Raw genomic sequence first — 26,210 nt, 5'->3', positions numbered from 1 at the left:
ACCCCCAGATTTTCACCTCAGTCTCCACCAATTGTCCTAGAAATTCCTCCCCCCACTCAGATTGGCCCACTTTTTTTCCTGCTGAAGGGAATTGTTGGCAATTTTGCAGCTTGCTGGGAATGCTAGCCTGACTACCCACATATTCTTCCCCACCTTTTCATTCTGGAGGAGTGATTGCTCCGAAATGACAGCAGGTGGCAGCTCTTCAAAGCAAGCAACCATTCATTTTTGTCCTTCCCCACTGATGCTATTAGTTGCTAAAATATACTGTAAGGATTGACTTTGCAGCACTGGCTGAAATCAGATTGTGAATTGAGAAAGTTTTCGTCTGACAGAATGGACTGCAGCACTTTTGTATAAATTTCAAGTGTTCAGTAGCTGTCACGAATTTGTCCTTGTGGTATTTTCTGCACCAAACACTGCTACACTTGTAACACAGAACAGATCTCAAGGGCCCTTGGTATTCACAGAGTGCAAGTAGCACATTTTGTCACGGCAAAGATGGCAGCCGACATTGAAAAGAGATAGGGTTTTCCAGGTCATCCCTGTAAAAATTCCCAAGGGACATGCTGAACACTGCAGTGCCAATGATCTGTGAACTTTCCAAGTGACTGTTTTTAATTCCTTGTGGACTTTTTGCAAAAACAACCACCACCAACCTAGGACAGCAATTTAGTTGTGAAAAGCCGAGATGCTGGGGAGTTACTGCTGAAGACTGGATTGCTTAACAGCCTTATAAATTTCATCCTTCATGTCTACTGCATACCATTTATGAAAGCAGTGCTCCATTATGAACTGTTCTGCTCTGCAGCAATATCTGTTCTGATCACCTGCATGTCTGAATGCTATTCTCCTGTTGGTCACACAGGAAAAGAGGCACAGGATTAAGTGTTTCTCAAACTTGGGTCCCCATCATCCCTAGCTAGCAGGACCAGCGGTCAGGGATGATGGGAGTTGTAGTCCAACAACAGCTGGGGACCAAAGTTTGAGAAACACTGGTTTGAGAAACACTGGTTTAAAACATGGAGTTTCATGCTGCTAAAGGGTTAATCCACCCTTTGGATGCAATCTACTGGAGGAAATGAGGATTCTGAACTTAAAGCATCTGAAAGCATCAATATACATTAAGCACCCAGATACATTAAGTTATGGTTGAAGATGTGAAGAGGGATCAAAAAGAAACTCTCAACCTAGGTAACCCATGTTTATCCTATTCCACTTCCCCCAGCCCCCACTACTCTGTCATGCTACTTTCAAAATACTATGCAGGTCAGTCGGATCACTTCTGAGCTTGCAGCATCTAATATGAAAATATTTTGGTAAAATAAGTATCATGAGGTCTCTACCTTATGTCTTGGTAGAGTACAGACAGCAATTGTTACAGTCAGGAAACAGACAATCTGATGCAAAAACATCATATTGCTGCTCCCTGTGGTTTGTGTTGGTAAGCTCTGAACCTGAGATTTTTATTTATTTTTTGTCTTGTGTAGGATTTTTTATTTTTGTAAAAAAATCACATTTCAACAAGAAAGAAAATGGGAAAAGAAATGAAGTTGCTTTTATCTCAAATAATTTTTTTTCTCATTTAAAAGCTACACAAACAACCCTGAGGTATTGGCTCAAAAGACCAGCATGTGATAAGAAAGGAGCAAATGCAAAATCAGTTACACAAAGAGAAAAATGTGCTTTCGGCTTTAAGAGAGATGGCTCTAGGCCTGTATTCCAAAAGAAGGAAGCAGCATTGCAGTGCCTCTGCCAGGAGCTGTTGAGGGAATGTGTTGCTACTCCTCAAAAGGGAAGAAGACCAGTGTGGCCAAAGAGCGAAAATGTTCTTCCCTCCCACTTTTGTGTTTTGTGACTGGGAACTTTTGCCCTATTAGCTGAATTATCAACACTCTACTGACTTGCTAACTCATTCTCCTGCTCAAGCCCCCAGGGTCAGACTCCCAAACTTTGGGGGATGAGGCCAAATATTCAGAACGTGAGAGGGATCGATCCTTGGTCAGCTGCAAATGTCCATACTATCCAGAAACAATGGCACAGCAGAGGCCCCTTGTTCCAGCACCTTTTTGGTCCAAGATGGTCACAGTGCCCTCCTCTGACTCCAAGGACTCTAGAAGCCCTCATGCAACTAGAGTCTCCCTAACTCCATTGGATCCATTGCCTGTCAAAGCAGGAAGGGCCCCTTTAAAGGAGAATCCTCTCACCCAAAGGCGAGTTGGTTACACAGAGCTGCAGCTCCTACATAAGGTTCAGCATGAGGCTGAATAGTGCCGAGACAACATCTGAGCTCTGCTCTGAGTCTCCAGCCTGCTGTCCAAGGAGCTCTCACCTTGCCAGAACCTAGACTTTGCCTTGCCAGGTTAGTACCTGCTGGAACCTGGACCTTTGCCTTGTGGGTTGGAGCGACCATACTGCTGGGGCCATCACTTGGAGCAGAACAAGAGACCAATGTGAACAACATGGCCTCCAAAAAATACTTTGTGCAGCAGCGTCGTGACAGAATGGTAATATTTCACAGCTACATACTACATAGATCAGTCCAATCACATGGACAGATGGCAACCATGATTTGCTGGGGTTTGGCTCTCCATGCGATTGGACCCATCTGCACAGTTGGTGATTTACAAATGTTACCACCTCTGTAGAGAGCCTTCACTGCACAGCAACCTTCCTAGCAACTACACAAAAAAAAGACCACCATGTTTCAACCTGCTCTTAGGTTCAGCCTTCCCCAGGCCCCAGGTGTTGTTGGATTGCATCTCTCATCATCCCAACAAGACCTAGAGTGGGCAAGGCTGCCTTAGTTCAGCTAGGGGGAACAGACTCCAGCTCATCCTCATCCAGGGCCAGCCCCATTATGAAACGGAACGAAGCAGCCACTTCAGGCAGCAGATTTCTGCCATTAAAGAGTGACATAAGTGGTGTACTTTATTCTTATACTTTTTACCACTGGGATGAGGTGGGAAGATATGGATTATCCATTTCAAGGGTCAAAATACCCTGGGTTAACCCTGTCCTCTTCTCTGTCTTTTGGTGTACATCTTTAGAAAAGTGTCGGGAGAATCTTTCTTCCCTATCTCCGAAAAAAGGAAAAGAAATCCTGTGCAGGAGGATTTCTTACAGCCAACCATTCCCCCATGAAGTATGCCGGTGGGGATCTCAGGACTAGGTTTCTTTTGTGGGTAATATCACAGCCAATGAACACGATTTCTCAATGATAAGACAAATCGGGTCTATAGCCAAGCTAATCTCCTTGTGAACACATCAGTTGGAAGATGACTGCTGAAGGTGGGAGAGCTGGGAATGGATCCTTTGGGTCCTTTGCACTACAGCTGAAATACTTTCTATCTTTCCTAGAACTTCTTTTCTCAAAAGGCTGTTCAGTTTGGTCTTTTACTTGTTTATATATTTGTCTTTGGACTGTTTTCTGATTGGCTGAATTGCATCGTTATGAAGTCTCTGCATGGCAGCAGCTCCCTGATAGAAAGTGAACACGTACTTCAGAGTAGGCACAAATTTATGATGGAGAACTGAAGCTGGGAAGAAATTCCTGCTTGCAGCAGTAAGTGACACTTCCTTACAGTGGGATGGATCCCTAAGAACCTTCAATGATTTCCCCCCCTCTAGTACCACAATAACAGAATGCATTCAGCGGGCTAAAGCCACCCTTTGCCAAGGTTTTAGGCATCAAGCATCTCCCTAACCCCTTCCACAAAACCTGATGGAGACTGGGTTGAACACTGTTTGAAAAGAGCAGCATCTGAATGGCCATTCGCCATAATCCACCCCCTTTTGGAAGGGCAGGGAATGGCCTATTGTCACCATCATTCATCTGGGAGATATCCTGGGCTGCTGGAAAGGGACTCATCCTCTGGGACTTTAACCCCCAGGTCCAATACATTTCCTCTAGAGAGAAAATTAAAAAGAAAACCCAATACTCATCAAGCTCTCTTGATGCCCCTTCCTGACTTTAGAACAGGACTCTCCTACTCTTATAAAGTAACCCCGTGATACTCCACCCAGACCCAGGAAGAGAAAGGTTTTATGGCTTTGATTGCAGATGCGACAGGTGTAGGAAGTAAAGAAGCATTAAGAAGGATTCCTGGCTCAGTTTGTGTTGAACATTTTCTCACTTTACTTTTTAAATAAAAGTGCACGCACATGCATTCTCTCTCTCTCTCTCTCTCTCTCACACACACACACACACACTCCCTCTCTCACACACACAGATTTCTCATCCCACTTTTTGGGGTGTCTGCGTCACTGACGTGAGTTACAGAAGGAGCCGCAGGCCTAGGATATTGCTTTGAAACTCGTGTTTCAGATTTAAATACCATACACAGTAAAAATAGAGCTGATAAGTACCGCCCCTACATTGTCTGAAAATCATTGCCAGAATGAACAGCTTCAAATAAATTAAAAAGAAAAGTTGAAATATTATTTGTCTCAATAAAAACTGTAGTAAAACCATTTAAACTTTTTTCTTTGTGTTTCTCTCTCTCTCTCTTATATTATATATAATATATATTTATATATGTATAGGGCTGCCGCAGTGCAGCATTTAAGAATTCTAGCCAGAGAAACACAAGAGGAGCATGCTCAGTATGGGAAGGGGGACACACACCTAGGGAAGCTACTGAAATTTAGCCCCTCCAGGTTTCTGTAGCCCAGTCTGGGAAGGAGCCACCCACAGATAATGTCCAACCCTGATGGAACAGGAGGGAAGCTCTCCTCCTGTAATGGGAGCGGGTGGGTAATATCAACAGTTGCTAATGTACTCTCACAAGAAAAGAACCTGCTTCCCTTTAGACTTCCCCCACTGCAAACCTGCAGATCAAACAACAATAATCTTCTTTCAAGGGGGAAAAAAGCTTTTACATCAGTGGAAGTCTTTACAATGTTAATATCTCCCCTGTTTCTCTTTCACCCCACCTTTGAAGTTACACCTCAGCTCTCCCCTCCCCCCTGCCTTTTTTGTGGGGGTGGGCGGGCAGAGAGAGCACTACATGCGAAAGGAAGGAATCCAGGCTTTAAAGAGTTAATACACCCTCCACCAGCCAAAAAAGGGAATGCGGTGTGGTTTTGCCTTGGTGGTGGAGGTAGGAAAATAAAGGGGAGGGCACCAAGCATGCACCGTTATGTTTCTTGACTTTGGATTCGTTTAGCTTTGCCTTTGCTTCAGCATGTGTGCCCTTTGGAAACGCACACAGGCATATAAATAATCCCCTCCCCTCCCCCTTCCCTCTCCCTAGTTAAATATCTCGCCAGCCTTCCCCCTCCCCACCCACCCACTGGTGCACACGGAACTTGCTCTCAGATCTCACAAGGTGAGTGTCAGGACACCTCAATGATTTCCATGCTGCCCGAAAAGCTAGACTGTTTGCTGATTTTTCCCAGGTCTTCCCGAGACCTGCTCTCCGACAGGGTCTCCTCGAACTCCATCTGGCAGCTCCTGCGCTTGAACTGCTTCTCGGCCGCGGTGTCCTCATGCCAGCTGTGCCGCACGTCCCGCGGCTCGCCCCGCTGCTTGTCCCTCAGCCTGATCTCGCAGCTTGCCTGGATTGTGCTGCAGCTGAACGAGGAGTAGGTGGCGGCGCCGGCAAACAGAGCCCCGCTGCCTTTGCCGCCCGCCGCCGAGTCTGTGCTGAAGTACCAGGGGTTCTCGGAGGAAGGGGTGCCAGGGGACTCCAAGTGCACCCCCCAAGTGCCGGTGGGGGCCGGGGTGGCGGTCGGCTGCTGCCCCACACCGGGGAGGCCCGCCCGAAGCGTCTGCTTGAGGCTGTCCTCCACGCTGGCGCTCTTGTGCATGGCGCACACCCCACTGAAGTTAAGGCTCAGCCCGTGGGCAGGGGAGCCGGCTTGGTGCCTGTGCTTCCGTCTCTGCCGTACTTTGGCCTCGAGGAGGAAGTCGGGCCCACTGGGCCAGTCCGGGCTGTCTGGGACAGGGGAGAACTGGCATGTGCCGTTGGGACCTGATGGGCTGTCCAGCTTGCACAGCTTGGGAGTTTCTCCTGCCTCTGTTGGACCTGGGGGGTCCTGCTGCCTCCGGCTAGGGGTGTAGGCTGACTTGATGTCCAGGGAGAAGGAACGCTTCAGCCGGTTGGTGTCTTGGATGCGCTCCGAAGACAAGTGGAGGCCACGGAGCCCTTGTTGCAGTGCTGTAGGCGAGACAACCTTGGAGACTCCCGCTGGCTTCTCGGAGTCAAGCGAGGAGGTCTCCGAGGTTGTGCTTCTGAATAGCTCCTCAGCCTTTTCTGAGGTAGACAGAATCTGGTGCCTGCAGCCTTCAGGGGCTTCTGGCTGGTCTTGCTGGGTTTCCCCTTCGCTCTTCTCCCCTTGGGCCTTCAGAGCCTTGAGCCGCTTCAGGCTTCTCTCATACTCTAGGAGCTGACCCAGGAAGTTGAAGTTGGGCGAGATGGAGGGACGCCGGTCTTTTACAAACCTGTTGGGGCAAACGAGACAGCTGCAGTTGTTATTGGGCCCTTTCTTACTTCTAAGGATTTGGGCGTGGGATGCTGCAAGAATTGTATGATTCAATGTAGCACTGGAAATCGGCTGGATCTGTTTCCCCCACACACCCTGGGACATCAAGGAGTAAGATTGCTCCTTGTTTATGCAATGGCCATTTCGGACAACCTTCAGACTCACGGCAGTAGCCATGGGATCTGTCTGTGGATGTTGGCTCCTTGTCCCCATACTGCCACTGCCACATGTCACACCAAGGTGCTTCTTTTCTTTTTCTTCTTTTTTTGCATGTTGCACCTAACAGCTAAACATTTACGTCTGCTGCGAGCCTACTGGCACATGCATGGGGACCAGCTGGCAACAGGCTGGGAGCCAACCTGCAGATGAGATTCAAGTGGCAACTACAAGCCTGACAGTCATGCAAACCAGCCTGGTAAGCTTACACTGAAGAAACTGGCAAACGAGTAACTGAAAACACAGCACAGGTAGATTATGGGAGGTATCTAACTAAGGTATTATCAGACTAGACCTACTGAAGTTAATGGACCTGAGATAGTCACGTCCATTGATTTCCATGGGTTTACACCTGGTAGGACTATGATTGGAATCAACCCTATAATGTTTATGGCACTATGTTCTTTCATGCTTATTAGCCAGTACTCTTGAGCAAGACACATGGAAAGTATGCTTCATGATAAACGGCACCACTTTAAACAAAAAACAAAAACACCCCAAAAACATTAGTGCCCTCTCTTTCAGAAAGCAACCTACCTGTAGGCATCATCTGAAGACATCCCCATGGTCTTCATGATGTATGCAATGGCAATGGTGGCCGATCGGGAGATCCCTGCCAAACAGTGAACGATCACCTGGCAGCTGGACACCTTGGCCTTGTCTGCAGCAGAAGAAAACAGCCTTCAGGTCGATATTCTGGGACTCTACTATCTACGTTGTTCTGAACAACAAAGAGACTTGCAGTGCCTCAAAGGCTCAAAGATTTATGGCAGCGTAAGCTTTTGTGGACCAGAAGCCCCTTCACGAAAGCTTGAACGTAATAAATTTGTCAGTCTTTTAAGGCGCCACAAGTGTCTTGGTTGTTTTTCCTGCTGCATGCTAACACAGCTACCTCTCTGGAAATGACTCTGAAGGAAGACGCTTTTTAACAAAATTGGAAGAGTAAATAAAGAGGAAAAACACAAATCTAAATGGTTTAAGTAAGTCAAATATGTGCAACCAAGAAGTGGAAGCTAGAAACCATGACTTGTTTATTTGGCTTCTTGGCTTGTCAATAATGTTGCTGTTTTATCTGATGAGAAATAGTGGAGGGACTTCCTGGCCTGCAATGGGTTGTTAATAAAGCACCGGATTATTATTCTTTAAAAAAACAAACCATTCACTAGTATATGCTTTAAAGAGACTTTTTTATTATTATTTTCCCCACCCTCTCTATTTGCTAGGAAGAAAATTACTATTTGAACTCCCAGTCTCATTTAATCAATCATCTTTGGAACCAGAAAGAGCATAGTTGTTGTTGATAAAGAAAAGCACCTTGATAGAGCAAGAGGCATTTCTTTCTGTAGCAGCAACTGTTCTCCCAAGTGGTGTTAGCTATACCTCAGGTGATGCTATGGGTTTACAATGGTCTTGGTAGCTTTGCTGTCTGGGGACAGAATGGTTGTTTTGTACAAAGGGAGAAAGTGTGCCTCCCAAGGGCAGACTGAGTGTTTTGAACACATCAGAGTTAAACAAAAAACAAAAACCAGAAGTCTGTGCATGTGGATGGGGGAAAATGAACCACGCAGCCACTATTGCCCAGATGCCTTTTGCAGCAACCAAGGTTACAGCCCAGAAGAAGTAATGAACTGCCTCAAATGTGGCTGGTCCACAGTCTTACCAATGAATTCAATGGACTTGTCCAGCCAGGGCAGAAGCTTCTCACAGTAATTGTCATTGACTGGAATGCGCATGAAGTGACTGTCACATATGAAATCTGGCTTGGGACAAGAGTTGCTGGCGTTGAGGACATAGCTTATCCCATTCTGGGTCATCAGGTCCTGAGAGAGAGAGAGAAAGAGAGAAGCAATGGATGTTTGGCAGTCCAGTGCAGGATGTTTTCACCCACTCTTCCAGAGGCCCTGAGGATGTCATTGCCTCCTCTTCTTTCTCCTCCATTGGCTACTAGGCTGCCCAGCCTGCAATGTATGGCTGTGCTATCACAGGGGGGGGGGCTGTTTGGGCCGCCAGCTGGGCACTGTTGCCTGAGGTCAATGAAGATTCAGTAAAAACCACTGGCTGCTGCCACAATGAAAAAAGCAGGACTTCTGTAGGGAAGCCAAGACTCACTTCTAAAAGCAGAGTTTTACCGAAAATATCCAGAGCAAAGTTCTTTGGGGTTCCAGCTCATATTCCATTCCTCCTGTTTTCAGCCACTGATGCCCAATGCTATGCCCCTCCCCAGAGTTCTGTGGCTCCATTTTCCAAGTAGTCTCTGTGTAATAACTCTCACCTCGGTCCCTAGGAGCCAGCCGAGCTCCCAAGCTCACATTCCTGGAATTTTTCTCCCCCATTTCCTTCTAGTCCCTGTGTAAAATGTTTCCCCTTCCCCTCTCAGTGTTTCTAGTTCAGGCGCTTCTACCTAACCCTCCCCCCAAGGCAGGAATGCCCAACTGGCTCCCTCCTGCCCAGGATTTGTGCCCACTGGTATGTTCACAACAACTGCGGCTTCTTTCTTCTTCTAACTTGTATTATTTTTTCTTTCAATGAAATTCTCTTCCCCGATGTGATATCATAGCCCAAGCATTCTGGTGTCCTTTGAGAGGATGCTGCCTGTTCCCTCCCCTCTCCAATTCCCAAAGCAGATCTTTGTCCATTTTGGGGCCTGCTCAAAGGGTTCTTTGCTTGCAGATGTGGGCTGCCGTTCCCTACACTCTCCCTTGCCCTCACCTCACCATCAGTCACTGTTGAATGCCAAGCTTAATACCTCATCCTCTGGCTCTGAGGCTGGACATGGAAGAGTTGAGGTCAGTGTTATTCTTTAGCTTGGCTGGCACTGGGCTCTGGCAAGAAACAGCTGGCTCCCCTGTCATAAAGATCTCTCAGGGTCAACGTTGCAGTTTTGATGCTCCTGCTGCTAATGCCCTTAGCACTTCAAAAGGGAGCTCACGTCTATAGCTCTGTTTTGCTGCACAATTCAAAAATGGCCCACCCCTGTCCTGATCAGACAATATACAGCAAACTTTTTCAGCGGCGGGCCAGTCCACTGTCCCTCAGACCTTGTGGGGGGCCGGACTATATTTTTTTGGGGGGAAATGAACAAATTCCTATGCCCCACAAATAACCCAGAGATGCGTTTTAAATAAAAGCACACATTCTACTCATGTAAAAACACCAGGCAGGCCCCACAAATAAACCAGAGATGCATTTTAAATAAAAGGACACATTCTACTCATGTAAAAACATGCTGATTCCCAGACCATCCATGGGCCGGATTGAGAAGGCGATTGGGCCAGATTCGGCCCCCAGGCCTTAGTTTGCCTACCCATGACATACAGTTTCACACACAGGTGACCCACCTGCTCTCCCAAGTCTTAAAGGGAAGGGTTTCTTTAAGGCAAGCTACACCTCCCTCCCCTCCCCACTTCTTCTTCGTCTTTTTTACATGATGTACCTTATTTAAGACATCTTTCTGGGAGCCTAGGTAGAGATGAGGCAAGATGCGAGTTGGGCCAACATTGGCCACTGGCATGCATGGCTGGGAGATGCTCATTGGCAGGATAGCAGTAGGTTTCCCTTCGCAGAGTCCTGGGAAGCAAGATGAGAAGGTGGCAAAACCCCCTGGAGAAAGAGAGTGGAGGGAATAAGGTTATTGAGCAACTATCCCCATTTCCCCACAAAATGATTTTTATGAAAGTTCTGCAGATAGGGAACTGAATCAGAGAACTGGAAGCAAAGTCCCAAAGTCAAATAATGACCCTGTGGTAAAGAGGACAATTAAAGCCCATTCTTTCACACTGAAGGGAAACCTTAAATTCTATTCTCACATAATATAAATGCATAATGTTACATATTAAGACCCTAAGCTCCCACAAGAGCATTAGATACTAGGTGCATATAAAAGCAAGCTCCTTCGCCGTTTGCCTTGGTTACACATGATGGGCTTCTGATGCCATGTCCCTTTCTGTCCTCTAGAGGACGGAAAAGGCAACAATTCTATTCATTAGCAATAATAAAAATAAAGCAACACTCTTGGGGATAACACTGGACCTCTGCTGACACAGATTGTCTGGGTGTGTAAAATTCATCTTTTTATGATTAGTCCCTAGATCTATAAACTTCCCTGCTCACTTACCTATTACAAAGACAGGTGTTTCCCTGGTATCTAATGAAAGGCTAGAGAACCTGTGACCCCTCCCGGTGGTGTTGCACTATAACTCCCATCATTCCTGACCACTGGTCACACTGGCTGGGGCTGATGGTACTGGAGTCCACCATCAGCATACTCACCCCTGCTTTTAAAGGCTTTTAAACCCGCCTCCCTTGTCACACTTAGCTCACTCCTTTGTTGCAGTCCTGCCCCCATCCCTTGGTGCATGAAGCATTGTGTGTGGTCTCTCTGGATAGGGCAAGGGCTCTCCACCTATTACTAGGCTAGCTAATCAACTGACTGAAATAAATATTAACATACTCAAAGAAGTGTGCTGTTTTGTGGATATTGAAATGAAGGCGAACAATTCTGCAGACTAACCAATAACATCGCATCGTTTTCCCTTCGGGAAATAAACGCCCTGCTGAAATCCTGAGACATGCAATGCTTTCAACAGCGCTGTCATCAGCACTGAGCACCAAATCGAGTGTGCTGCACGCTCCAATAAAAACCCCACATTTTAAATCTGAGTTTAATGAATCAGCTCATTTATCATATCCATTAATCGCTTCATTCTTTCAGCCTTTACTATAATAGTAAACAGAGGGTGGATTTACCATTCACCATTTCTCTTCTGATTACTGTGCATATCTTTCAGTACCGGGGTTTTTTTGGGGGGGGGGGCACCAGCCGATTCACATGTGCTGTCTACTGTCAATCCCCAATAACTCACCAACAGGATAAACTATTTTTCACATTACCCTTTAACGTTTTAGGAGGCTGTCGCCTCCCAGCTGCATGAGCAAGCAGCATAGGCTGATTCCAGCCTGCAGATTTTTAAATGATTACAAAGCAACCAAGTATCTTAGTGACGGGAGAGCAGCAGATAAACACACCATGCTAAATAAAATAAATTGAATCTGCAGGGGGTGGGGGTGGAGTAAGAGAGAGAGAGAGAGAGAGAATGTGTATGCATGTAATTCTAGGAAGGCAGGAAATAAATTACCTGCACTGGAATTTGGCCAGGATGCTTTGGGCTAATTTTACTCCTCTTTTATAAATAGCCCCCCTGGGATCTTTAGCAGCCACATGTGAGCAACGCTTGTCATCTGAGAAACGGCAGTTGCCAGTGGTGTTGTTGTAGGTTTAGAAGTGACTGAGGGAAAAGCATTGCCCAGAGCAGTGTTTCTTCAAATTGCCTACCTTTTGGTACATTTTCTGTGTTGACCTCTCTGCCAAGGAAGCCTTGCTATGGCTGCCGGGATAACCCAGTGTGCTGTAGACAAATTTAGGGCATTTTCTAGAGCACACCCTCAGTTCCTTCAGGGCAGTGGCTGGAGGTGTTGGGTCTCCCTGCTACCCCGAGTGAAATCAGAATGTGACCTAGGATACTAAGTTGGGTTGCAGCAACGGCACTGCCACCATACAAATATATGTTAAAAAATAATAATTAAGAAGCGGGACATACCCCCAAGGTACATTTCATTTAAAGATAGGACCTGGATCTATTAAGATTGAAGACTACCGACCTCAAACACATCCAAGACTTTGCTGAAGCCACATATTCAAAGGGAAGAATTGTGACATTGGGTAAAAGCAGCCTTTCAGGAAAGCCCTGAGTGATCTTCTCATTGAGGATCCTCACCCTAGTGTTCCTTCTGGAACAATCTGAAAATCAGTGGCTTAGGAAATCTCTCCTAGGATCCTTTGACTGCTGCATTTCAGCAGTCTGCCTCTCTCTTTGTGGCTCCCACGCATGCACACAGAGCTCTTTTCTATTTCATGCCCGAGTGGATGGCCAATTAAGCTGCCCCGTGTACAATACTAATTAGGAAAGCGAGCCCATATACTGGGTGGGCGGCTGAGATAGATGGCAGAATCTCATTTCTGAACAGATCACAGTGATTTTTTTTCCAGATGTTGCAGAACATGGCATAGCAAGCAGCACCTGAATCAAACAGATCTTGTTCTAGCTTAGAGCTTCAGGTTTGTTCTTGTTCTGATCAGTTTCCCAAAACTGAGCAGCAAGGACATATCGGCGATAATGGCTTCTTCTGAAACACTGAAGTTTAGTAGCGAGATTCTGTGAAGCTTACTTTCCAAATTGCACATCTTATATTGGATTGACACAACTAAATTGGAAAAAGCTACAAAGGTTCAGTAGGAGGAAATATTTGCTTAAGCACCAATTTATAATACAGTTTAACAAAAAATTGTTTTACAAAGGACTTTTGTTTTCCACCCCTGTGCCAGGCACAATTGAAAAGCCACCTTTTACGTAAAATACTGTTCCTGGATACTCTTATCAGAAGGTAAAGTCTTGCTCACACAAGCATCTTCCTTGAAACAGCCTTCTGATCTAATGCTTCACAGGGTATATTTTTTGCTTTCCCTGCAGAATCTGGCAACTGACTAAACAAAAAAAAAAACAACCCAATCCCTAAACACTAATAATATTTGTGAAGAACACTATTTCTGCTGCCAGATAAATACTATATATAATTTTTTTTTACAATCACCAAGTCTTGTCCATTCGGGATGTGAGGAGTTAAATGCACTTTGCAACACCACTTCCTCTGTGGCTCTTTGTGGCATGACATCACCCCTCAACTGGGATATTAAATCAGAATGAACGAAACAAGATTAGCACAGGTGCACATGAGCTCTGGTTACTCCTAGCTGCCTCCCTCACCCCCCCCCCAATTGCATCAATTTCACCATGAAGCATAAATTACAGGGTTGGGAAGTGTGTATGTAAGCATATGTAATTCTCTATTTTTTCTTGGTCTGAGGGGTGTCGGCGGATAATCCAGGAGTCAAGACCTGGGCATCTGGAAAGACTAGACAAAAGAAGTCATCCTCTACACAACTTGTTGTATTGTTGCAAATGGATGAAGCAGTGTTATGCCAAGTTGAGTCAACTGGTCCATCTAGAGGACAGAATTGTGTATTCTGAGTGGTAGAGGCTCTCTAAGGCTAAGGTTCAAACTAGCTCTGGCAGCTCTGTGCATTTAGATATAGATCTCTCTACTCAACCCCCTCAAGACAGAACTGCAGAAAGAGGGAGTGAATGGTCTGTTTTTAACAGCAAAATGGGTGCAGAATCCTCCCCTTGCTTGCAGCTTATGTCCCTGTGGTCCTTACTCTTCAAGTACTCTCCTCAGCTGAGCACACTCCTGCTACTGGAGTTTAGCTGAGAAGGAAAGAAGGAGAGAACCATCACAGAAGCAGTGGACAGGTAAGCTGTGAACACCGGGTCGCCATGTATTTGTCCCTAAAAAACCACCCCTTCCTTCTTCCATATGGTTGGGGGTAGAGCCACATTTAAGCATACAGGTCTGCTGCCATCAGATCTATTCTGCTCATGATCTTTTCACTGAAGGTGTCAGAAACTGAGCCTGGCACCCTTATGCATGCTATTGAGCTATAATTTCCTCCTTCCCTAATGTGTTTTTCTGAATACTCAGAAGAAAACCTAAGAATAGCCAGCATTCAGCGTGTCAGGCAGGGAGGGGGGTTGTTGTTTTTTGCTTGCTTTTTTGTCTCCCAATAGATGCAAGAAACAAAGAAACAAGGTTGCATGTCCTGGAGCACAAAGCTATGGCTTGATTTTGCACTGGGTATGTGCTAAATAATCTGTACTGTGGTGTGAATTGGTCATACATGTGCTATGCATCACTGTTCCTTCTTGCCCTGTTGTAATCTGTATTGCAGAGTGATGCGGTCGCCAGTTGTCACTATGCTGCAGGATGTCATAGGAAGGAGGTCATGTAGTGCAGGGTTGTGCCCTACCACTTCCTAATTTAAGTAATACCCTCTTGCCATGTTGGAGCAGTAGCTGTCTTAGGGCTCAGTCCACTGGGCACTGCTAAGCTCTTGCACAGCTCCCATTCATTTCAGCAAAAACGTCCCCCTTGAGGTTTTAGAATCTTTGCAGATGGAGAAACATGCCATTCATTTACTTGCCTATGATGCCCATTTTCAACTGGGAGGAATTGGGGCACTGAGAAATCTGCTCAGACCCAGGCTGCTCTTATCTGTAACAGCCTTACTAGAAAATACAGGCGGAGGGAATTTAACTGTCAGCAGATTCACTGCTAGTTTTGTTCAGGAAAATGCAAGCAAGCATGCAGGGTCTATTAAGAATGCCAGTGGGGATTCGTTGAGGGAAGGAGGGCCCAGCATCTGATATTACTCTTGGCACACGTCCTCCTATCCCAACAAGCTTTTGTTTCAGAGATACAGGCCTCATTATGAGCATGATCTTGCAGAGGCTGTATAAGCTAATTTATTGGATAGAATAAAGAAACATTAAGTCTGCCTGAGCCCCACTGGAACAGGGGTGGGGGTTAAATATCCAATTAAATAGTTAATTTCCTTAATCTAAATGGGAGTTTAAGCAATCCTTCAAAGGAATGAGAGGGGGGGAACAGACCTCTCAGCCACAATAGTGGCCTTAAAACCTCTTTTAATCTTAAGAAGTCAACATAGCTTAATGCAAAAAATGCAAAGGCCACAAGCAGGATTCCAGACATGACTGATGATTGGGTTGGCTTTGCTATTATCACATGCTAGTTGCCCTTCTAGCATGAGATCAAGCAAGTGGGGGGTCAGGGAATAACAAAAGTCCTGGCCTTGTACAGTTGTGGTTCTTTTATTTGACAAGCTATATGGCCTAGGAGTGGTATTATCTTGGCATGAGTGGAATTAAGAGAGGGAGGGCATCTGTATGCGGGACAGCGTGGGCGGAAAGAGTTCTCAGATTACTTATAAGTGCTCTCTCCAACAGGAGATCTGGTTGAGGCTTCAAGAGAGGATACCTTGCCCTGTCGAAAATCCTGAGGCCGGCCAGAGCTGTAGATTTCCTGGAGGGTTTAGACAAGATTACCAAGCACAGAATGATATAACTATAAAGATGGAAGGGACCACAAGGGCTATCTAGTCCAAACTCTGGTAATGCAAGCAGTGGCTTGGAGCTTTCAGGGGGAAATCAAAGTTGCTTTTTTTTAGGGCACTTTTTTCAGGAACTGCAGAGCACCCAAAACTCTAGGAACCACCATGCCGCCCACAAACTCCCCTGCCACACAGAATCCCAATCCCTGACATGCAGCAGCTTTCGTGCCGCCCTACAGACCACTGTACCGGCCTAAGTCCCCCACAAACCCGGTGCAGCCCGCACACCCCACCCTGATTTGTTATACTACTAAATGCAGGAATTACAACTAAAGAATCCCTGGTATATCTATCTATCTATCCAACCTCTTTTTAAAGAAGAAGAGTCCACCACCTTCTGAGCTGGTTCAATCCACTTTTGAACAGCTCTTCCTGTCAGAAAACATGTCCTAATGTTTAGTTGGAATCTCCTTTATAGTCATTCAACTCTGTTGGTTTGGGTCCTCCCCTCTGGAGCAGCAGAAAGCAAGTTTGCTCCTTCTTCAGATATTTGAAGATGGCCCTCATATCACCTCTCAGCCTCCTCTTCTTCAGGCTAAACATACCCAACTCCCTCAACCATTCCTCATAAGGCTTGGTTTCCAGACCCCTTATCATCTTGGTCACCCTCCTCTGCACACCTTCCAGATTTTTAATATCCTGCTTAAAATGTGGTGACCAGAACTGAGACCTGCAAGTATAGGGTGGTATACAAATTTAATGCATAATTAAAAAATAACAATAACTGGGTATGTATCAACCCTGAATGTGTTTACATGTCCCCAAAACACATCAGTAGATGAAATGAGATGAAAAGCAATCCATGGCCACTGGAAAGCTCAAAAAGGATTTTCTTCCGTGGCTCCTCTTTCATCTCGGAGTTAGATAATCAAGAACACGGTTGCTCTCTGTGATGAATGGGGTTCACAGTTCTGCAGATACTGCACAAACAGCTTTCTGAATGGCCCGGGTGGGTGCCTGAAATGTCTCGTTTGCAAGCACTAGAGTGCTCGTTGTCCCTTCATTTTACCTGTGGTAGCAACTTATGAGTGAACAAGTCTTCAGCCTGCAGTGTCTGTGAGAAGGAAAGTGCTGCTTCATCAAACGCAAATGCTGTCTACCTGCATAGTAAAGTGCCCTATAACCTGAGAGTAGATATGGGATCTAATATGGAGAGAGCACTTGGCACCTGCCTCTCTCACTCTTTTAAAACATATGATATAAAGGTTACAAGTGATTAGGACGTCCCAGGGGCACCACCTGGGTGTCAGCAGAAAAGGGTTGGGACTACTCCACATGCAGGCACCATTTTAGCAATCAAGCTACTCATGAATCAACCTTTCTATTTAAGCATCTTAAAGCATCTTGGAGACATTAAATAATCCCACCTCACATCATCCAAGAGAAATAAGAGCATGCTTTTAAATGACACAGAAGACAGCTTTCTTAATCCTTGTCTTGTTTAGGCCATTAGAGAGGCTTGATTCACCCAATCATTCTTTGTGCAATCAACAACATTTCTCCCAGTCTGCACTACGCCATGCTCATTGCAAATGATTTGTTGGAAATTTGCTGGACCACAGGTACAGTTGGAAATTTTGCACTTTGTCTCTCAAGCTACATAAAGAAGGTTTGTTATGGCAATTTGCATAGGGTCAAATGCAGTGTTAGACACTCCCATTGTTCTAGGTGCATTTTGTGACAGGGAATTTCAGTAGTGTGAGCAGTTTCTGAGCTCTGGGTGTAGTACTGCACCTAAGTTTTCAGATTAAAACTGCAGTGTGGAAGGAAAGGAGGACCTTTTTCTGCCTCACCACTTCTAGCTACTCTCTGAAGACTGGAGAAGAGACCCTCTTAAGAATATTAGGGGGGTGGGCAGGGGAAGAACACTTGCAGTCTTGAGCATATCACTGTTCATAGCATTAGAGTGACGTGGAAATGTAACTTTTATCTCGCATGTTACACAGAGCAAGTTTTTCCAAGGCCACACAGGAAATCTGTGGCACAGCAGCTAATGGCTGCACTCCCAAAGAACACACGGAAAAGGTTTTCTCTAGACACAACACCCAACTAACTCATTCGTGGTTTATCACTTTCTCAGCCTAGTGAGCCCAGCTGGTAGCAGCTGCCTGGGAAAACTCTGAAGAAAGTCCCAAGAGTTCAGGCAGATGTCGTCTTTTCCATCTATGAGACTGAAGTCAACAAAGCTAGACTTGCAAGCCCCAGGTGAGTGCCTGATCACTAAGAAAGCCTTCTCTTCTGTAATAACCATAGTATGAAAACCAGAAATGTGAAAGAAATATCATCACCATCATCAAAGTATCAAAAAGTCCATTTGCTGGAAAAGAACTCGTTTCCACCATAATGTGGTGCCTGGTGGCTATTTATGTTTTAAGCACTTAGCATCTTTTTGATCATGCGGAAGCCAATCTATTATTCCTCTACACCAAAGATTGTCCGCTTTTGTAAATATTGGCACATACTGGCTTCCCTACAGTTCCATGGAAATCCCCTAGTTCCCCAAGATTGCTCTTGATTTAGTTATTACTTTGCAGTGCTGTCTTTGCAATTCTGTCTTCCTCTTCCTAACTACAATTTAATTACCTCTGTGATTTCTACTTCTAAATTCAACTACTCCCCTGCTTAGTTTTGTATTGATTGGGATTCTTTTTCTTCTTCTTCCTAATCTATTCTTCTGCCCTTGATTTCTTTCCCCACCTATTCTTCTGTGTTCCCTTGCAGAACAGTCAGTTCTTTTACAGCTAATTCTTTTCCTTCACTTTTCTTCTAACCTGTCCACTGATCTCCTTTGGCAACAGCTCTTGATTTCTCTTGGTTTCCAGTGGTCATGTTTGAATATTTGGTCACAAAATATTTATTTTTCTTTCTGCTTCTCCCCCCCCCCCCAATTTTTTGCTCCTCGTCTAATCCTTGCCACGTTTTGTCAAATATTATTTCTCTTTATTCATCTCCTAACCCTGCCGTGCCAACTTGCCTTTCTCCTAATGTTGTTGTCTCCTATTTTGGTGGAATCTATCTGCCATGCAACAGCTGCTAACTGCTCCTACTTTGACAAATGTGTTACTTAAATTTTATCTTGTTCCTTCAATTTATCTCACTCATGCTCCTCTTGTTATATTTTCTTTCCTTGCTCTTCCTTCCCTTTTTTGAGACTGAACATCTTTCTTAGTTTTCTAAATATTTGCTTCCTTAATCTTAAACATTTCTTTCCCCTGCCCTCTGTTCTTTACTCTTTTACACTTGGATTCCATGTTTAAATGTCCTCCCCCCCGCCAGTAAGGTGGAGTGATTTAAATTAAGGCTGTTAGAATCATGAATTACATCACCAATAAAAAGACAGTCTTAAATCAGTGATTTCAATAAAGATGCTCACTTTGAATTAATGTATTTCTTGAACAAGCATACATTATTATTTGGCTGCTATAACAATTAAAATATATTGGGCTTGTTTGCATAAAGCATATCTGGATCCTTGGTCTATGAAACCAGGAACAAGCATTGAGCCTACATATCCCTTAAAAATACAGGAATAATGGCCAGCAATCACAGCATCCAAGATAACTCCACTGATTATTCACAATTCATCTTTTTTTCCTAGCTGTTTTTACACAGGAACAAAGCAGCAGGTTAGTTTAACATCATTATGCGCCGATGTGCAACCAGCCCTTGCAATCTGCATTGTGGCATTGATCGATTGTACGTCACTCCTGCACCAATTTAAAACCAAGCCACAGGATCTGGACAAAAGGCTTGCTCAGCCATTGATGCAACCATTGTGCCAGTATCTGTATGGAGCTCTTGAATGAGGCCTGCACTTCACAGTCCATTATCTAGAGAACAATATACCTCCAAACCCCTCATGTTTTTTGTCATGTCAGTGTGGTGGCAGTGGAGGGAGCAGATGCAGCCTTAGCTTTCTTTGTGGTGCACATGCATTTTCACACTGTTCTTTAGGTGAAAAAGCCACTGCAACTAGCTAGCTGCCTATCAACAAGTGGAGAAAGATCTCCCCAGCAAACAGGTTCTGAGACAAGTTTGGCTTTGGGTTTAACCACTAGCTCAGAAATAATATATCTTGTGGCTTCTCTTGGACAGCAAAGACTAGGCAACTGTAAAAGGATGTCAAATGATTCAGGGCCTTGTATTGGTTTAACTGCAGATAGTGGTATATCATCTTCCATCTTGTGTACTTTAAAGATATGTGATCCCCTCAGACAATAGAGCTTGAAGCCATCTGCTAGGCAAGTCTGGTTGATAAAGCATTTAAAACTACCTGTGACTAGAGATTTGGGCACCTACTCTAGGGTAAGATTTAGACCAGGGGTAGGCAACCTAAGGCCATGGGCCGGATGCAGCCCAATCACCTTCTCAATCTGGCCCGTGGACAGTCCGGGAATCAGCGTGTTTTTAAATGAGTAGAATGTGTCCTTTTATTTAAAATGCATCTCTGGGTTATTTGTGGGGCATAGGAATTTGTTCATTTCCCCCCCTTCACAATATAGTCCAGCCCACCACATGGTCTGAGGGATGGTAGACGGGCCCACGGCTGAAAAAGGTTGCTGACCCCTGATTTTGACTCAACTTCCATCCCCCAGCACAGAGCTGTTGATGTGCAACATTTTCTGCAGCTCCATGGACTCATGAAAGTTCTTCCACGAGTACTGCTGAAAACCTTCCTTTACCCTAAGACAAAACTAAACATTACTGTATTACTTAAGAGGAAATAAAGAAGTCTACACTGCCTAGCTAGGACCCCCCCCCCAATTTAAGCCATAGGTGGGCAGAATGACAAAATGCATCTACTTAAAATCACTTGAACTCAGTTTAGTGACACTGTAAATCCTTATACCACCCTACCATTGTCAGAGTCAGATTTGTGAAAAGGTGCACTTCTCCCAGCCTGCAGGTTTTCAGTGCATGAGTGTAGGGGAGATGGGGATTCTACATATGAAATCAGGGTGGTAGTTATTTAATATTGACTGATAAAAAGTACAAAGCTATGTATGTAGTGTTAGAACAGGCATAGGCAAACTCGGCCTTCCAGATGTTTTGGGACTACAACTCCCATCATCCCTAGCTAACAGGACCATTGGTCAGGGATGATGGGAGTTGTAGTCCCAAAACATCTGGAGGGCCGAGTTTGCCTATGCCTGTGTTAGAATATCCGTCCCTTAATTGCTCATCTACAATGAAGAAAATGAAGTCTATCGGTTTTAAAATGAATTTTCTAACTATTCCAACACGTTAAGCCCTTGAATATAACTTTAGAAGAAAATATAAAATACTGAAGAGCACTAAAGGCAGCTCAGACTGGCGAATCATAGGATTGGAAGGGATCCTGATATTCACCAAGTCCAATTTCCTACAATGTCCAATTTCCTACAATGCAGGAATCTCAACTAAAGCATCCATGACAGATGGCCATCCAACCACTGCTTTAAACTATTAAATGGAGTGTCCACCACCACCTGAGGAAGTCCACTCCACTGTCAAACAGCTCTTACTGTCAGAAAGTTCTTCCTGAGGTTTAGTTGGAATCTCCTTTCTTTTAACTTGAAGCCATTGGTTCGGGTTCTACAGCAGGAGAAAACAAGCTTGTTCCATATTTTATGTGACAGCCCTTTAAATATTTGAAGATGGCCATTATATCTCCTCTTAGTCTCCTCTTTTCCAGGCTAAACATACCCAATTCCCACAACCATTCCTCATAAGGTTTGGTTTCCACACCCTTTATCATCTTGGTTACCCTCCTCTGCACATGTTCCTCAATATCCTTCTTAAACTGTGGTGCCCAGAACAGTACTGCAAGTGTGGTCTGCCAAAGGCAGAATTGAGTGGGATTATAACTTCCCTTGATTGGAACACTATACAGTGGTACCTCTACTTGCGTTTACCTCCGGTTATGTATCCTTCAGGATACGTATGCGGCAAACCCGGAAGTATTTTGCCGGGTTTCGCCCCGCACGCATGCACAGAAGTGCTCTATGTGCTGCGCACATGCACAGAAGCGTTAAATTGCGTCATGAGCATGCACAGAAACATCACCTCCAGTTGTGAATTCCTCAGGATGCGACTGGAGCTCTGGAATGGATCCCGTTCGCAACCGGAGGTACCACTGTACTTTTGTTGACACAGCATAGAACAGCATTAGCCTTTTTTGTTGTTGCATCACACTGTTGACTCATGTTCAAATTGTGATCTACTAAGACCCCTAGATCCTTTTTACATGTACTACTGGCAATCCAGGTGCCCAGCATCTTATATTTGTGCAGCTGGTTCTTCCTGCCTAAGTACAGAACCTGTTATTTCTCCCTATTGGAATTCATTTAGTTAGTTTTGGCCCAGTTTCCTAATCTATTAAGGTCATCTTGAATCCTGATTCTGTCTTCCGAGGCATTGGCTACCTCTCTCAGCTTGGCGTTGTCTGCAAATTTCATGAGCATCCCCTCAGTTCATTCACCCAAGTTATTTATAAAGATGCTGAACAACAATGGGCCTAGGACAGAACCCTGCAGCACCCCACTTGTCCCTTTTTTGCAAGATGATGAGGAACCATTAGTGACCACTCTTGGGGTTCAGTTAGCTACAAATCCACCTAACAGTGACCTTGTCCAGCCCATATATTACCAGCTTCTCCCCAATAATATCATGGGGGACTTTGTCAAAAGGCTTACTGAATTCAAGATGTCCGGTATTTTTGCTTAAGGATGGCTTCTATTACAAGCCTCGCCAATGATGAAATCACAGCACTTGAAAATCTTACTCAGTCCTGCCATAGAAAATTCCTTGGCTTTCACAACCATTACATCCTTTTCGCAGCTAGATGGTCTGCTCTGCTGTCTGCTCTGCTGTCTTGCCTTTACGTGCAAGACAACAGCCCTCATTTTGGTTCTTTTGTTCCCACACAAAGCAGAGTTCTCCAGCATGAGCTATATGTTTTGGTCACATACAAAACCCTGCTTAGCTGTCACACTGGAGCATTGCTACCCTCTCAACATAGCTAAATAAGTAGGAGGAGAGCGGTGACACCACTTCCAGGGCTACTTCACACCTTCACTCCCATGCAAAGGTATGAGTTTTTGATTATGGAGAAACAGCAGAACAAGCAAGTGACAGAGGCAGATCACACTATATTGCTATGGGAATTTGGCCTCTGTTCTTATTAGGGTAAGTAAGGGAGAGCTGTCATAACTGAAGAGTGTGGGTGGGATATATCAAGACCTGAAACAGCAAAATATTCTCTGAAATTCACAAGGAAAGGACACTTGGCTGCATTCCCCACCCCCTCCCCTTCTAGGATTAGCAAAAGTCAGTTCTGACTTCCTTCCTCAAGTAACAAATGGTGTTCTACTCCTTATATCGGCTCGATTATCTCACCCATTGCTGGACATTGGCCAATTCCACATAAAGCCCCTTTTCGTATGTATCAAAGCGGATGGAATGTTCAGCACATTTTTTCAATGCAGCCTCACTGGCCCCTTTTGCAAGGGCAACATTTGCTGTTTCGCCCAAGCCAAACACCGGCTTCTAAAATGGCAGTTAAAGCAGCTTTCTGAAAAGGGGAAAAAAGAATTGACACTCTCTCTTAGGTCTCTGGAGACTGCCTCCCCTGATCCCTCATTTTAAATGGCTTTAGGATCTTACCTCATCAAGATCCTATTTGAATTCTATTACTGCAGTGAAAGGGCTCGGTTGGTCTTTGCAGCTGTTCCCCTCACAGCCCCCTGCTATATTGACTCTCACCATCTTCCTGTGCTGCATCAAGTAATCTCTGTTTTCATGCCTTTGTCACCATGGCTGGTGGCACTTTTGCTGGTGGCATCATCATCATCATCAGTTATCTTTAACTCTGGGGTGATCGATTTCTGTTCCCCCCAATTCAGACAGTTTTGACACTGCCATTGTGTGAGGAAGCTCAATTATTTGTCAGATGAAAGACTATCACATCTAAATTCTTCCTAGCTGAAGGAACAGGAACCTTAGTTCACCACCATACAAAGACCCAAACCTCTATGCACACTTCTACCTATTCTATGCTCCCACCACCACAAAAAACTGTTTTAGGCATGTTATATGCAGTATATAGCCAGTTCTGATTGTCTATACTAGTATCAGAGGATAGAAGTAAGTATGGTTCTTGCTTTTACTGAGCTAACTAACATCTGTTGGGCAGGCAGTTTTGGGTTGCGTGTACAACAGAAAGAAGAGTCCATAAGGGAGAGTGGGGGGAAACTCCACATTCCCTGTCCTCAAGTCAGTCATGCTTCATTTTTTGAATCTTTGCCAACTGTTATATTTCTCCAAGGTGCAAGGCCTTACATAAATAGGAAAGCAACCATTAACACCAATATTTTTCTATTTAAAAAAGCATCGGGCAATATCACCCTTGAAAGAATCAGCCCTCCTAAGTTGCCGGTCCAGATTTTCCTCTGGTAAATGTGCCTCACCAGGACCAGCTCTACTGGTTCTAAGTAAAGAAAAATGTGTCATTTCCATAAATGACTTATTACTAATGACACAATCGCTGGGCTATGCATCTCATGACACAAAAGGGCTTCCAAGCGCTGCAGGAGAATTCTGATTTTGTAAAGAGTGCAAGGGCTGTGGGAAAGTTTCATGGTTCCATCGTTTGGTAAAAGTAGGTCATTCTACTTTTTAAAGCTGCTTTTCATTTCTCTTCTCACCTCTTGGGCTAGCCCTGCAAGTAATAAACCACTATGGATGCCTTTTCAATAAAGGAGTCTTTCTCAGTAGAGAAATGCAGTCAGGCATATTGAGCAGCAAAGCAAATGCACAAGATCTAAAGCTAGGGACAGCATAGTGCCCCCACCTTCCTCAATGCCTCTTCTCTTCTTTTGCCTTTCTAGAAGGAAATTCCCCCTTTCCTTCCTTTCCTTCCATCTGCACATCCACTTGATAGAAAGTGACCTCTAAAGAAGGTAGCAGTGAATGCAAGATGCTTTCTCATGCATGGAGATGTCCCCAGGAAATTTCCACAGCTCCCTACCCTTCTGCCCTGGAGAATGTGGTGAGTTACATAAGAAAGGAAGAATCTGCCTCACTCCTCTGAGTTTCCCATTATATTCCAATTTTAACGATCCCAGCTCATTGTGAAATTAAGACCCCCCATCTTTTTTAAAAAAATCCAGACCCTGTTAAAGGGGAAGCAACTCTTTTTTCAGATGAGTGCTGCAGCAGTGCACATGCAGGAACACAGAGGGACTCAAGGCAAGCATCACCCAATGCCCATCTTCTTGCAGCAGAGAGACAGACAGACAGAGAGAAGACCTACACTGAAAGAGCAGCACATTTTCTGATTATTCTGGGGAAGGGGGAGTGTTACTCTGTCACATTCCAACAGCCCAATTCTGAACATGTTGACTCAGAAGTAAGTCTCACGAATGAGATTTTCATGCGCGTGCTCAGGATTGCTGCCTGTTGTGTCCTGCATCTGCGAAGGCTGGAGAAATGATGGGCATTCTCCCCCTCCTGCCGCCAGAATTTTAAACTTGTCCCAGTCCTGTGATGGCAAGATGCCAGCTGCCAACCCCCTCCCCACTTGGCACACTCGGGAGGCAGGAGACATGGTTCAGGCAACAGAATCGATTCCTCCATCCCTCCCCCCCCCCAAGCACACTCCAGTCCCATCCCCATTCACTTCTCATGCACACCCCCCATCTAAAAGGGATGGGAAATCCGGGGAACCAACCTCGCATCTCCCTGCTCTCCTTCATCCGTCTCACCCTGATTTTCAGCTTCATCTGCTCTTTGTGCATGTCTGGCCAGAACTGGTCCTCAGAGGGAGCAATCATAACATCCAAAGGCATCCAGGCAGCTGCGCTGCGTCTCTCTCCAAGTGCTACCTCCTGCCCTCGCAAAACAACAGTTGCCAGAGGTGGGTGGGTGGAAGCCTCCTATTTCCCAAAAAAAGTAGGGGAGCCCGAAACACCCCTAGATCCAGCTTCGTGGAGAAATAAAAAAGGGGAGGGAGGGAGCAGGACAGGAATATTCCTGCTTCTTCTCAGCAGAACGATTCTCCCCCTCTCTCCACTCCTTGTGTATGTGCAGCGCCAGCTCCAATGAGGCTGAATGAGATCAGCACATGAGCAACAGCCGTGCTGATCCACTAAGGAGCAGTCATAGCTAACGGGTCAGGCATGCAACCGCATTCCTTACTCAGCACACAGACATGCAGTTTAACTCAAGGGCTACGCTACTGGCATATGGTTCGCTCAGCTGCTTAAAGGGACAACATCCCTTTCCCTGCTTCCTCCAACCACCCTAGTGAATGGCAGGCGGCAGGGGTAAAAGAAACAGCTCTGGTGCCTTTTGTTTTTGCAAGTCAATGTATCTGCACAGCAAACTGTGCAGCCCTGCTCATCCATTTGATACAAGCTTGGTCCCAAAGCACCAACAGAAAGCAGGA

The 26,210-nt window shown here is 45.1% G+C and overlaps 1 protein-coding gene across 2 annotated transcripts in view; it reads right to left on the bottom strand.

Annotated features, from left to right (window-relative positions):
- Positions 1–4,302: 4,302 nt before the first annotated feature.
- Positions 4,303–26,210, bottom strand: part of DUSP8 (dual specificity phosphatase 8) — a 76,091-nt gene continuing 54,183 nt past the window's right edge. The window contains exons 1-5 of one of the 2 annotated variants that reach the window (XM_053394250.1): positions 25,494–25,953; positions 10,136–10,302; positions 8,363–8,522; positions 7,240–7,363; positions 4,303–6,445 (exon numbers count right to left, since the gene is read on the bottom strand). In XM_053394250.1, the coding sequence (XP_053250225.1) occupies positions 5,338–6,445; positions 7,240–7,363; positions 8,363–8,522; positions 10,136–10,302; positions 25,494–25,611 (1,677 nt within the window). In that variant the 5' untranslated portion in view covers positions 25,612–25,953 and the 3' untranslated portion in view covers positions 4,303–5,337. Of the gene's footprint in view, positions 6,446–7,239; positions 7,364–8,362; positions 8,523–10,135; positions 10,303–25,493; positions 25,954–26,210 lie in introns of those variants that run through there. The other variant, XM_053394240.1, reaches the window with a different exon arrangement.

This window comes from Podarcis raffonei, chromosome 1, assembly GCF_027172205.1.
Source record: "Podarcis raffonei isolate rPodRaf1 chromosome 1, rPodRaf1.pri, whole genome shotgun sequence".
In the NCBI taxonomy this organism is placed as follows: Eukaryota; Metazoa; Chordata; class Lepidosauria; order Squamata; family Lacertidae; genus Podarcis; species Podarcis raffonei.
The sequence above is the reverse complement of the archived record's forward strand: the minus strand, read 5'-3'. Positions and strand labels throughout refer to the sequence as shown.